Raw genomic sequence first — 14,967 nt, 5'->3', positions numbered from 1 at the left:
GGAACCGAATGCGACATGGTTGTGTAGTTTTTGTTCATTTTTAAGTCAGTGATGATGTTTAAATCAATTCAACAGCTGATCTGCCAGTTGAGTGTCCTCCTCTCCCTGTTCTCAACTAATATAGTCATCTCTTCAGGCTTGAAATGCCACTCTCCTGATGCTATATTTTATTTATGTTGGGTACGTACGTTTCCACACCCACAGAAATGATGACATTCACAATAGATGATGCGCATATTCCACTGCACTGCTTCATCTGAGGTTTACTATGACCGTCAGAGTAATGAGTCGTAGCCACTTCAATCAATCAAAGTTTACTTTCTTAAACTGACTTCCATCCAGGAACATTAACACCCAGAATTATAAAGACTGTAGACTGTTAACTGTACATTCAGCTTCATTTTCATACTCAACAATTCCAGCTTTTAGTTACAACACTTGTAATGTGTATGTTATATATCACGGCTTACAGACATGTTATGTGTAACTCCCTGTAGTTCCTGGACTAAATCATCCCTTTTGAAGAAATGGTGTATAATGGTTGTAAAACTACATTTCCTGTGTATTACTGTCAAGTGTATAAAGTGTCATCCTCAATATCACGTACAGCCGACATTAAGAAGAAACAGGGTGAACAGACTTCCCGCTAAAGAGGACATCACATGTACATTTCCAGCTCTATATTTATATTCTGGGGCTCTACTGGAATATCTTTGCATGATTTCCAGTTAAAAACTCCTTATTTATCTTTTACTGGTCCTTTATGCAGCCCCTCAGTTCAGCCTCTGTCTGAAACAGGCCGTTTTAGCTCCTGTTTCGGGAAGACCCCCCCCCCCCCCCCCCCCCGATGAGCCCGCCCTGTTCTGACTGGTCAGCTTCGAAAGCTATGTAAAACAAACAACAGTTTTTTCTCCTTCTTTACTCAAAATGGAAACTGAATCCGATCCAGAACAGGAGAGTGGACGATGTGGATAACCTTAGCAACAGAGATTACAGAACAGATGGCCAATTAAGGACAAGTAAAAAATAACTTTGCAAACGGAGCATTCAGAGCAGGCTGAAGGCCTGGATTTTGTCTTACAGGGAGCATTTTTACATACATTCACCTCAAGATTTGAAACTGACATCACAACAGTATGTAAATGACAGAAAATCACAAAAAAGCATGATATGTCCCCTTTAAACCGACTTCCACCAATTCAGTTCAGAGTAGAAAACATTTATTTGCGTTGTTTACAATACTTACACTTTGTGATGTGTGTATTTTTAGTTTATATCACCAACATTAAGAAGCCTTTAACGTTGTGAACCTGTACTTGCTCTGAAGAAATGTGTGTAGAAATTTAGGGTTAGGGTTAGAAAATGTTCTACTTGCTCCTCTTAATGTGGGTGAGCAAGAGGACAACTTTTTATAGGGGGGGTGAACCCTAATTTCTATGTTTTACATCTGCATTTGTGTGGGCTTTTAGATGCTCTGGTACACATACAAAACAGAAAAAATTCATAACTTCTTACATCGACTGAACCTCAAATTTGAGCCATCAAGGTTGTGAACGGACAGATGAAAATAGCAGCATCACAGCAAATCAACACTGTCGTGATCATGTGCCTAAATAACATCATGAGCTTTGGATTGATCTATTTTGGATCTATTATGAGATTACTCAGTGATGCAAATGAAAGCGACACAGCAGCATGTTGTAAAGCAGCGTCTGGTTACTTTCTGTCTGATTACTTGACATCAAAGTGCCCTTCCCAATCAAGGCTTTTGTTCTACGACAAGAACCATGATCCATCTCGGACAGATACATGCCCATTAGAGGAAGTGAAGAGGCAAACCAGACATTTAAACATCACTTTATTGAACTTGCTGACATTGGTATTGTGTTATAAGCAATATTGTTGTCATATTTTATAAAACTCTATGTCAACAAAATTACATTTAGTCAGTCTGTTACAACAGATCCTCCTGCTCTGGTGTTGATAAAATATTCAATGATGTAAAATATTTTTTTTGTCATTTATAAAAATCTAAGACAATAAACAACCTTCATCACAAATAAGTTCATCTATTTTTGTGTGAGATGGTTTGATGAACCAGTTTTGAACAGCTTGACTTCCTGGTAATGACCAAACAAATGTGATTCCACCACCACAGACAGGGAGCAAACTTAACATTGTCCATGTTTTTTATATAAACTCTGGTGACTTCTCTCAAAATAAGGGACATTCCTGTTGTCATCCCCTTGATCCCTGTTTATTTACTGTCAGCAGTGACTACACTTTAAACTTTACATTAAGAAAATGATGAGTAAAAGGTAATGTAACTGGAGGAATAAGATGCAGAGCAGAGACTTTAAAAAAAAAAAAAAAAAAAGTAACATACACGTACATATGGACTTTGCCCAGTTGTCGTGGAGTACTTGCTGGACTTTTAGTCCGTGTCGGCTTAGAAGTTGAGATTCAAAGTTCAGTCTTGATCTTGGTAACAGCAGTTGACAAAACAATCTCACCACAAGGTCTATACAATATATCATATAAAAACAAGTTTTCACCCACTGAACTATGCATCTTATATTGTTTTCACTCAAGTCTACAGAAACCTTACTCTGAATATTACAATAACCCTATAAAGAATTTATGTATTTCAAATAATGTGCTTCTATTATGTTACAGTGTTTGACACTTCAATCAGTATCTATATTTTATATCTTGTACTTTGTGCATCAAATACTCATCTCCTGTAGGCTTACAGTGTTTGTAGTTTCATCATTCAAGGAGCACAGCTGGAGGTCAGCTGAAATCCATGTCACTTATGGTGGATTTAAATAGTGACCAAGGAGAAAAGTATCAAACCACTCCAGCAGCACGATCCACTTCTCTGTCCATCTGTACGCTCAGTATGTTCATAGCACTCATGTTTACACCAATATATGGCTAAATACACTCTCACACAGTCCTGCCAAGCTTGTAAGTATGTTTTCCTTACACACAGTATATTGGTCTGAAGTCCTGTAATAGTTTACAGATTGGCTGTCAAGTACATCGCTCCAATAATTCCCCAAAAAGTTCTCCTGACCAGTGAAAGAGCAGCAGGTTGGCACTCGACAAAACCATGGGTGTATTAATAGAGCTAGCTATTGAGCGTCATGTCAGCATTGCTACCAATTTATGGTACTGCGACAAAAAAGTACCCATTATTGCTCTTTGTATTATGAAGTTTAAGCTGCCATAGCAAACCAGAGAGACAAAAGACGATTGATGTGGTGTAGGGAGACTGTTGAGGGACCGCCACAACCTCCAGGCAATGGTCACATGACACATGGAGGCAGCAGAAGTCATCCGTAGGCTACACTTGTTAGCACTCTTGCTAGCTGAGCTTACATGTACTGTAAACCCTGTACTGTACCTTCAATAGCCCACATGTAGCTGGATGAGCAGCTTTCATTAGAATAAATGGACACCATCTTTTAAGCCTACAAGGGTTGAGTGTTTGATACTAAAGAAGACAAATTTCAGACGGAATGATACTTTAAACAAATGTTTTAAAAAAACAGATAGAACTTTAAATGTTCTTACAGTAAATAGGATTCATTAGCATCTTTAATATTTCATTTTGCCTGTTTTTACATTTCTGTACTCGTGAGGTCATTTGGCAGAGTCAAAGTGTCTTGATGTTTGTCTTCTTGAGATGTTGAAACGGTTGGTTCAGGTTGGCTGTCGTTCACCAGTTCCACCGTTACCTTTGGAGGTTTCAGAAGATTTTCATGATTTTGCCGATGTGACCTCGGAGAGAGCCGTGGAGTGCCGTGGGGCGAATGTCGTGGGGAATGTCGAGGGGAGGGCCGCAGCTGCTTCTTGTGTTCGTACTCCTCAGCGCTCACCTCGGGCACCAGCACCTTCGCAGTTTGATTGAACAGGATGTAATCCACCCTGTAGTGCCTCCTGCTGACCCTGATCATCTCCTGGAACAGCTGACCCCAGAGGATTTCAGTCGGAGTGTATGAGGTGCGGGTCTGATGCAGTATACCTGTGCTATCATCTGTGTACGTGAACGAAACCACCAGCTCAAAGTCTGCTTTCCGCAGATCTACCAAACTCATCTTGTACAGAGGGCTGCCGGGCTCGATCCTGTGGCAGATGGTGGTAGGTGTGACCAGGATGATGTCCCTCTGCTGGATGGTCAGGTCTTCATAGGTCACGTCCATTTTTCCTGTGGCGTGCGCGGTTGAACGGACTATCTGAGCGCGAGCTGTTCCCTCCACCAGGTGGTGTCTGCGGAAGTCACCGACTCTCCAGGAAAGACACAGGTAATCATCGCGAAGGTTGATGACAGCACAGTTGCTGAAGCCCACTGTCTGCGCCCTCTTTCTAGCAGATGCCATCTTGGCGACAGCAATTCCGATCACAAAGGTGTCGATGACGCAGCTCATGACATCTTGGATAGTGACGATGATGATGGCAATCATGCAGTTCTCGGACATTCCCCTGAAACCGTAACCGATGGTGGTTTGAGTTTCAAGTGAGAAGAGGAAAGCGGCTGTAAAGCTGCGCACCTCGTACACGCAGGGGTCAGTTGTGTGGTCTTTGATGTCACCGTGAGCGAGAGCGATGACCCAGAAGAGGATGCCGAAGAAGAGCCAGGACAGGATGTAAGACAGGGCAAAGATCAGAAGCATCACCCTCCATCTGATCTCCACCAAGGTGGTGAATATGTCATTCACAAAGAGCAGCCACTCCTCGGGAACATGGCGGAACACGACGTCACAGGTGCCCTCTTTACGCACGTATCGGTGTCTCCTTGGTTGATGTCCATTCTCAGTCGTCACAGCTGTGATGTCATCGGTGGGGCTCACAGATTTATATTGTTTATGCATCTTGCAGAGTCTGTAGGGAAGACAATAAATAATGTTTAGCCATTTTATTCATCAGTGTGGCATGTTGAGTGTCACACATTATCAACACACTGCCACAGCTTCTCTTTTTGTACCAGCACTAGGGGGCACCAGAGTTGGAAATTTTTAAATTCCTCACTCGGTAGCTTTACTTGAGAAAAATAACCTCACTGTATAGTTTGATAAGCGAACATATGAACAGTCAACACTCACAATGTCTTTGTATTTCAGAGATTTCGGTTTGGTGAGTTTGATGGAGTGGATGGGAACCATTATTATTGGTTGATTAATTAATTAAATATGATAATCTTTATTAGTCTTTTGTGATGGTTAACTGAATATCTTTGGGTTTTGGATGGTTTGAACAAAACAAGCTGTTTAAACATGTTAACTTGGGCTCTTCAAAATTGTGATGGGCCTTTCTCTCTATGTTTGGACATTATATAGACTAAACAATTGGAAAAATAATCATCAATTATTCAGTAATAAAAATAATTGTTAGTTGCAGCTTCAGGAACCAGAACACTGAAGCGCTGAAAATATTCTCTTTATTCTCTACACATTTTCTCGACTATTTTGGAGGACCAGATGTAGTTTTTCAGTCTCAGGACTCAGATTTCTGGGTCAGCGTCTATACATCTGTGTAATTTGTTGAAATTAACTGCATTTACTTTTCAACCAAGGTGTAAACCAACCCCTCACCAGAGTCCTAAATCTGCAACTTTCTAACATTTGTCAATTTGGACTGAGTAGTTTGTTGCTGTCTCGTTCAACTGACCCGAAACTGAGAGGTCACTAGAGTAATGCAGGTCATGACAGCAGGAGCAGACAGACGATACCGCCAACAAGACCAAACAGCTACTAAAAGCTGTCTGATCTCTGACCCACATGGGGCTGTGGGAGTCCACAAAAACAACACAACACAAAAACACAAATCTAACATGGAGATCTGGATTTGTTGTGTCCATAATTAGGCCATGGCACCATATTAGAGGAGCGCAGTAGAAACACAAGTTCTATCACTCTTGCTGCAAAATTAAAATTGCTAAAATTGCAGATGCGCTGCAGCATTGGACACAAATTAATTCACATAATTATTCTGAAGAATCAGTACCTACAGTCCTACTTTATTGACCCTAGTTCTGATTGTTGATTGATAGCCTGTGTCTGCATGTTTGCAAATGAAAATTTGTGACCAAAGCAAACAGTAGAAATGATGCAAATCTTAATATATGTGACTATTTATAAAGATTTCAATGAAAATTGTGTTTAACTCTTGCCTTGATGCTGCAACTTGTCATATCTTTCGAAATATTCCTAAAAGGCGTTCCCTGTTGTTCTGTGAGAGAAACTGGTCCACACAGTCATTCACCAGTCTTAATAAAGTCCATAAACCAGTCTTCCCCATTTTCTGACTTTTATGCCCTCAGTCGCTGTTGTTGGAGGAAACAATTAAGAATGGAGTCTTCCATGTATAAAAAACATTGGCTGATCACTTGAAAGCTCCAACCTCTTGCTTACCCTCCTGTAACATCTAATATAAAGACATTATGAGCAGCACTGTGTTGACAATAAGAACAGTAAGACAGGACTTAAAAAGTCTTGTTGTGTTGCCTGTTTTTATCTTTTGTTTGTTTTTTCCATCATGGGTTATCCTTATAATTTCATTCACATGTTTTCTTTCATATTTTGTCTCCTATTTGTTTTTTTTCATCTGTGCTTTGATTGCTCTGGGATCTATTTATAAGATAGCAATCTGGGAATGTTTACCATGTATGATTCTGTTTTTCCTGCCTCTTTGTACTGTGTCAATACATTTAATCATAATGGGGCAGTTGCCTGGAGATACAAAATCCATCGTAACAGACCTCGTTCGGGCTGCTACTTTGGCTTCGAAGTTTTTGGATAAACTTGTAAACCGAGGATACCTAATGTGCTCCAAATACTAGTGGAAATATCTCTACTCTTCATTTAATGCATCTCTGCTGATGGATTTTACAAAATTCTTTTTTTGGCAGTGGTCGCAGTGGAATAAGCACATTAAAAGTCATATTTTATTTGTTTTGTCAGTGTTGGACAGCTAAAATTATGGAAATGCGTCAAACAGTGCAGGTACAGAAGACATTTTGCACTTGAATTCTGCTTTAAATATCAGTTTAATGATGAGCGGTCTGTTGTACCACAGTAGGATGGCTTTTGCCCCAGTAACTCTCTGTAAACATACAATAATGTTTCCATGCAAAAGTTTGCTGTTGTCCACAGCAATGGCCCAAGACCTTTTTTTCTGGGTGGGGTCCAAAGAATTGTCAGAGAGCCAATAATGGAAGCACCACAGGACCGAACTGGTCTAAGTTAGCGGGGGAAAAATGAATGTGGAAACTGGAATAGTGTCATGGTGCGATCACGGGCAGAGGAATGATCAATCACAGCCAAACCACTGAGAGCATCCTCTACGCCCAAAACAAATGGGGTTTGAATCACCGCTATCTGACTGAGTGAACTGGGCTCCAGTCACAGACTCCACTTCCTCCTGGCCAGAGCTAACGGCCATGCTGCCAGATTTTGGAGCTCACTCCATGAGGTCATAGAAATAACGTCCTATTAGCTTCCCATAATCCCCTCCTAAATACCCTGATATGAACGAAAGGAGAAAAACACAACATCCCAACGGAAAATTAAAAGATGCTGAGTTACTGTAGCAGTCATAGGTTATCAGTCTGAAAGCTGCCATGCAGATATCACTTTTTAGAGGAATCACTAGCAAAATCAGGCATGACAAAAAGTTGCCATTGAGACATTTAAGCAGGCAGAATACTACACCATTGATGTTTATGGAACAGAGCATAAAGTTGTGATTTAACTTATTCCTGCTTTTTCCTGCAGTTTTATGACTTTGGCTGGTTGTGTAACTTTCAGTTTCAGTAAAGCTGCTGATTAGTCGATGGACAGAAAATAAATTGGCAACTATTTTCATGACTGATCAATTATTTTAAGTCATTTTGGAGTGCATTTCCATCTACCAGTTCTGATTAGCATTTGCAATTTGTGCATAAAAAAACGGAGTGGAAATGCTGAAAATTAAAAAAAAATCTAGACATCTACCCGAAAAAGTTTATACGCTGGGCTGAGATGGAAAAGTCGGCATATCTACAACAGCAAAATGCAACAATGTGCAGTGGAAACGGATAGCAAATAAATCGTGATTTACATGAAGCATATGACTGAAATATCCACTGAAGAACCTAAAAGTAGTGGCAGACGAAAACATCAGATGTGTGTGCAGCAATGATGAAATGTAACGTTCCTCAAATTAATACATGAAACAAACATAAATGCCATTTTTTGAACATTTTTAGATTATTTTTCACTGTTTGAGGTTTGACTGTCGCTCTTTTAATTGCATCATATTGTTGCACCCGTTTCTCTTGCATTGACTTAACGGTACCCTGGAAAATTAGCGCCACCAACTGTTTATCTTGATGATTCAACTCCAGATATTCACAAAACAGCAGGGAATGGAAACTTGCATTAATCAGAATTTTCTTTGGCTGGTATTCTGGAATTTCGGGTAAAATTTGGGCTAAATTTGGATGAAAACCTTTTGGGTGATACCCTGCCTTAACATTTATTGCCACCCCCTGCAGATCAATGTTTTCACTTACTCAGTGAAAGATCTCAACCTTTGCATAATGGATTTGCACCAAATTTTGATATACATTGCGGGTTCCTAGATGATGAATTTTAATATGTTTGGTGACCACTTGACTTTTCCTATAGTGCCACAGTGAAGTGAAATTTTTGAGTGAAATGTCTCAACAACTATCGGACAGATTGCCATCAATTTTGGTACATACAATAGTGGATTAATTTTTCATTTAGCGCCCATTATCAGGTCAAAAGTTTAAATTGTCCAACACTTTGGTTTATGACTAAATCCATGCAAAACTAATGACATTCCCATCAGCCTCAGCTCTACTTCTTTTTGGTTCAGCCCTAGAAATGGAATTGTCCATCAATGACTGAGTCACTGACTGAGTGATGAAGTTACACCATTGGTCAGACTGTCAACTGTTGAGTTTCTCCACTGGCCACTGCTCTTTCAAAACGCGTGAACAGTTTTTTATTACGTCATCAGGGGGCGTTTACAGTGCTTCCACAGCCATGCCCACAGGCACACAGCCTCTCAGCGGGACAGAATGCAGCCCAAGCTGGTAGAGGGCGAGTCCACTGGCTCCAAAAAGAAGTCTGATTGAATGAGAAAATTACCCTTCTTCTTTATTACTTCAGTAAACAGTTTCCTAATGAGTTTATGGTCTCAATCACTAGTTTCAAGTTTTCTGCAATCCAGCATGATGTTCATTTTGTAAATTATGGTCCCATTTAGAGTAAAATAGATGATAAAGCAGGGTATGCTTTAGGGTGTGGCTACCTTGTGATTGACAAGTCACTCATGGCGTAACCCCAGATTCACAGAGTAAAGGCGTAACTGCAGCTATTTTACAGTGTGTTTTCAGTTCATGAAAGTTGTAAATTGTAACATTTTGGTCACCTAAAAAAGCCTTGTTCAGTGCTTGGTTTAACTAAAAGACCCTCTATGGAGTTGTTTGTTTTAATGGTTTTAAGCCTGTTTTTCACTAGTGAAAATTAGCATTAGCAATCCAAGATGGTGACAGTCAAATCGCCGAACTCAAGGCTTCAAAACGGCAGTCCGCAAACCAATAGGTGATGTCCTGGTGACTGCGTCCTTTTTCTTTTTTTTTTACAGTCTATGGTGCAGCCCACTCCCTGCAAGACTGAGAGTGAGTGCAGCCCCGAAATAAGTTTTAAAAACACTTATTTACTGACTGAGAGCATTAACCTGCACAGTCTCATTTCACATGTTCTTATTAGTAAACGGGGTGCAGTAGGACTGTTAAAATAGTTACTGCATTAAAACTATTTTTTGTGTTGTGGGTAAGTGAAATAATATATAAAATATATAAAAAATAGCCTTAACCTTAACTCAACCCTTCTTACAACACCGAATGTCTGGTGCAATTTATTTGAAGTATTTTTCATTATTTTCTTATATGTACAGCACCTTGAGTTATAACTACCGTATACAAAGTGCTATACAAATAAATAAACTTAAACTTACATAAAAACAAACATCTTAAAAATGCTGCAATGTCCATGTCTGATGGTAACCAGGCGACGTGGTAATTAAAAGCCCTAGCGTTTCATACATGGTCCAGCTATATACAAGGTTATGACTTATGTCTTTTTCAGTGTTATTTAGCAAATGTTAACATGCTAACATGCTAAACTAAGACAGTGAACATGGTAAACATTATTCCCACTATACAGCACAGCAGAATGTTAGCATGGTCACTGTGAGCATGTTAGCATGCTGATGTTAACAGTTAGCATTTAAGTCTGGCTTCTGTACTGTGAGGATTTTCTGCTTTTCTTTGTCATATGTGATAATAAACTTTAGGATTTGAGCTGTTGACTAAACAAGCAATTTAAAGTTTTCACCTTGGACTTCAGAAAATTACATAAGGTTAATTTTTTCACAATTTTGACACTTTATAAACCAAATAATTATTTGGTTTATTGAGAAAACAATTAACAGGTTAATCCATAATGGAAATAATGTACTATTTCTGAATTATTTAAATGCCTGATACATAATACATAAAAATACATTTTGATACATATAAAGTATCTCATATTTCACAACTCTTTGATGGAGCTACTGTGCAGACAGTCTTGCTGTGATAAAGGCTATAATTTTATCTTCATGCATGGGGGAGTCAGGAGTCACATGACATAATGAAGACAAATGCTCTGGCAGTTCATGAAGACTTTGTCACTCCAAAAAAGAAAGTGAAATAAATGTCTAATTGAAAAAAAGAAAGAAAGAATCTCAAGTATCTTAACACTGGCATGAAATTTAAATTTGGATACTCCCATCTTGTTTCATGTGGTAAGCTCAGAAACTCAACATCAAAGACACAATTAATCCACTTTTAATTCTGCATTTTTCAGCCTGATGTGACTGTTGTCAGAGTGATTTTGACCATATTAGCATCTGGAGTATCAGGCCTTGAAAAGACGTTTTGATCAGAACTGAACGCCTTTTAAGTAGTTCAAGATACTGCAGAGGAATTTCCACCACATGCAGTCTACTGTATGCATGAAATATATGGGTTTTTCCGTTTTGACAGCCATGATGCTCAAGCAAAATATCCCAAGCATGATAGAGGTTTGATAAATTAGTAATTTGCATTTTTACTGTATCATGTGTCTTCACTTCCTGAGCAGTACATATCACACAGCAGCCCCTCTGTGTTGTTGACCCACTAGGTTGAGCTGTTTTCTCCACATTCTCTCTTCCCATTTTTGGAGCTTATGACCTAAAACAAGCAGCTCTGTGTACAAAACAAGACATCACACTGAAAAACCACTTACAACCAAAACACATCCTGACCTTTGGCATAAAGTTTCCACTGCACCCTTTATGAACAAAGCAAAATTTTACTTCCCCTGGAATGAAACTTTATATTTTTGAGGTTTCAACAACAGCAATTTATAAAAGTGTCCTTTTGGATTCAAAATGGTTCATCATTCATTGCCAACAATAGGATTCATGGGATGAACTCTGGAAACAACTTAGGCAATTGGCTTATTTCCTCTCCTGCTCGGGGCACTTACAACTCCATTACATGCTCACTTACTGCAAATGACATTGTGCCACCCATCTGTTGTTCACTAGAACAGAACTGTGTACATGGGTGGCTAGTCGTAGCTCTGCCCCGAGGGTTTCTGCCACCTCTAATGACCTTCAAAACCTCAATGCTGCAACATATTTCCGTCTTAACAAGTCACTTAGACTCACGTTCAGTGCATCAAATGAACCGTGTGCTTCAGGAGTTGTTTCAGACAAATCTGTTGACACTGATCTAATGTCCAGTGGCAGAGTTTTTTAACACGCAGTTTAAATGCCAGAAGACATTTTTACAGAAAGTCAGGAGTTGCTCTTACATTTAAGCAGTCACTTCCAGGAGGTTAATGGTTTATCCAAGCTTCAAAGTGCTAAGTGGACCAGAGCATGTGTTTGGTTTTGTTTTGCTTCATCAGAAATAGCTTAACGTTGCACTTGAATCCAGACGCAGGATTTACTTCTTAGTCAAGGATTTCGAAACATTTCTATCACAGATTCAGAGTCTATTTCTGTGTGTATCAGCGTCTTCACTTCTCTCTCTCTCTGACTTTAGAAAGTGAATTTAAATGAGTCATTTGTTAGTCTAAAGCAGTGTCTGGTCATCAGGTTTTGATTATCATTTGCGTCTACAGCAGTGTGGTTTTTCTTCAGAACCAACATGACCTTCAGAGTCTCCATTCTTGCGTGCTTCACTGTTTAAAAGATCAATAGACGCATATTTATGAAACAGTCAGTCCTGTTGTGTCAGCAGTGATGCCACCTTTCACATTCACATCATCTTTTTTATAGTGTTCCTTGTCTTTCTTTATCAAACTGCATTAAACATGTTCATGATTTTGAGTATTTAAAAAAAAAAAAAAAGTCATCCAATTTGTTATTTGCAAAACATGGCTCTGTATTTGATCAGATTTAGTCTTTTAGTATTTTTATTTGCACAAAGGTTACAATAAAAATATTTCACGGTAAAAATTATACTAAATTGTGCAGGAGAGGAAGGAAGCCCAGAGGGCTTATACAAAGTCCTCCCCTTCATTTCAACAAGTCATAAAAGCATACAGTCATAAAACAATATAACATCAAATAGACAATAGATTTCACTATGAAACATGATCACAAACATTACTTATCACCTTGACCACATCTTGTTTTGTTTTTTAACCATTCAGGCATTGTGTTACTGCTCTTAATACTGTATCTCAGATTACTGATTGTTCTCCTGTCCACAATCTTTACTTACTTGTTGTCTCTGATTTTTTGATTTTTTCAGTGTTTTTTTTTTTGTCCTCAGTGTTGACACTTTCACTGGATTGACAACTTGTCACTTTAAAAAGGATGATTAATATTTGATGTAGTTTTACATGCATTTTTACGAGCATGCAGTTCATATTATTTTCCAGAGAATTTTTTTGAGTAGAAAGTAAAATCAGCACCTTTTTCTTAGTTTCTAAATGCTCATATAAGACCACTAAACCTTCCCTATATGTAGATTTCAGAGCATTTCTAGATCTTCTCTGGATTTGACATTGAAAAAAACAGTCTGACATTGTAATTTCTGATCTGCATAAGTGTAACAGCTGAAATAAAAGCATAGTTTACAGATCAACTGATACATTTTTGTAAAAATAAATGCTCAGTAAGTTGTATTAATGTCTGTACCTGAGTTGGAAGTCTCTCCGAGGGGCTGTACAGTAGCACAACAGTCACCTGCTGGAATGAGCCAGCCCACTTGTCACTGCAAAAACTAAAGATTAACACCTCCCTGCAGGATCACATGGTATCATGCAGGCAGGTGAGTTTTTGTTTTTTTCTGAATGTGTGTCTGTGCATGGAAACATGAATATGCAAGAGTGTGTGTTGTTGGTGTTCATGCATACATGCAGGTGTTTTATTTGGGGCTTTGGTGCATGATTGCATTCGGTACTACTTCAGTATTTACTATAGGAATAAACACTGACCACCTTCATATCACTTTTACATTTTCAGATAAACTGATGGATTACATGATTATTTATGTCCTGAGAAATTTCTTCTACCTCTTACATTTATAGATACTTTCATGACCCAGTGTCTGTTTTCAAATTACTTAAATTACTGTCACCAAGCTTAACAGTGTTTGTCCATCCAAATGATTTAAAACAAATATATTTTATGACTCACCTCAAGTCATGCACATAATCGTGGTTTTTTATCCATGCTGAGATATAATAATAATCTTTATTTATAGAGCACTTTTCAAAATCAATGTTACAAAGTGCTTCACAAAGGCTGCATAGATTTTTTTTTTTCCTTTATTTATTCAGGGGAGTTTCTCTGAGAGCAATGCTCTCTTTTGCAGGAACACGCTGATAACATTCACACAGTCACACAGCACAGTACAGCCACAGTCTGATCTGCCAGCCACTGAGCAGCTCCCCTGCAGCAGTTGGGGTTAAGGGCATTGCTCAGTGGTGGTGATGAGGGAAGGGCAAGCCATGGGCAGCGGTGGCCTAAATATACAGTGTGTATATGCAGACAGGTGATAAATTAAAGGAAAAACTAGCATAAAGTGTCTTAGTAAGGTTTTGGGCCACCACATGGCACCAGAACAGCTTCAGTGCACCTTGGCATTGACTCTACAAGTCTGAAGTCTTCTGGAGGGATGAACACCATTCTTCCAAAAGATATTTCCTCATTTGGTGTTTTGATGATGGTCATGGAGAGTGCTGTCTAACACATCGGTCCAAATTCTCCCATAGGTGTTTAATAGGGTTGAGATCTGGTGACTGCGAAGGCCATAGCATATGATTCACAACATTTTCATACTCATCCAGCCATTCACTGGCTCCTCATTCCCTATGGGTGGGGGCATTGTCCTCCTGAAAGAGACCACTCCCATCAGGATAGAAATGTTTCATCATAGGATAAAGATGATCATTCAGAACAACTTTGTATTGATTTGCAGTGACCGTTCTCTCTAAGAGGACAAGTGGACCCAAACCATGCCAGCAAAATGCCCCCCACAGCATAACAGAGCCCCCGGGTCCCCTCACTGTAGGGGTCAAGCATGAGGGCCTGTACCTGTTTTTCCTTTAATTTGTCACATTTACAGTATGTCTATGAGATTTCTGTCTTCACCCCAGTAAAACAAAGGTGAATGGGATTTTGCTTTTGGTGCTCACAACTTTGAAAAAAATGACTTTCAAAAACCTCAACTTCATCTCGTCTTTCCAGGAAGTGTCCCTTATGAGATTTTGTTCAGTTATTATAACACAAATTTAATCCCATATCCCTGTTGCTCTGGATGACCCATGGACCTCATCGTGAAGAGATCTCAAAGGAACTATGTCTTATGAAAGTGTAGTTCCAATGAAAACTTTTCACAGTGGG

The 14,967-nt window shown here is 39.1% G+C and overlaps 1 protein-coding gene across 1 annotated transcript; it reads right to left on the bottom strand.

The window, feature by feature from the left end:
• Positions 1-1,862: 1,862 nt before the first annotated feature.
• On the bottom strand, positions 1,863-13,311 carry kcnj16a (potassium inwardly rectifying channel subfamily J member 16a). The gene is made up of 2 exons (XM_067575938.1): positions 13,258-13,311; positions 1,863-4,887 (listed from the first exon to the last, which is right to left on the bottom strand). The coding sequence occupies exon 2, from the start codon at positions 4,875-4,877 to the stop codon at positions 3,627-3,629; it is 1,251 nt and encodes a 416-aa protein (XP_067432039.1). The 5' UTR covers positions 4,878-4,887; positions 13,258-13,311; the 3' UTR covers positions 1,863-3,626.
• Positions 13,312-14,967: the final 1,656 nt, after the last annotated feature.

Source organism: Thunnus thynnus, chromosome 20 (assembly GCF_963924715.1).
Source record: "Thunnus thynnus chromosome 20, fThuThy2.1, whole genome shotgun sequence".
Lineage (NCBI taxonomy): Eukaryota > Metazoa > Chordata > Actinopteri > Scombriformes > Scombridae > Thunnus > Thunnus thynnus.
This window is presented reverse-complemented; position numbering and strand designations above follow the sequence as displayed.

Coding starts and splice junctions, on each gene's coding strand:
- kcnj16a (XM_067575938.1), bottom strand. CDS start 4,877: ATGCATAAACAATATAAATCTGTGAGCCCCACCGATGACATCACAGCT.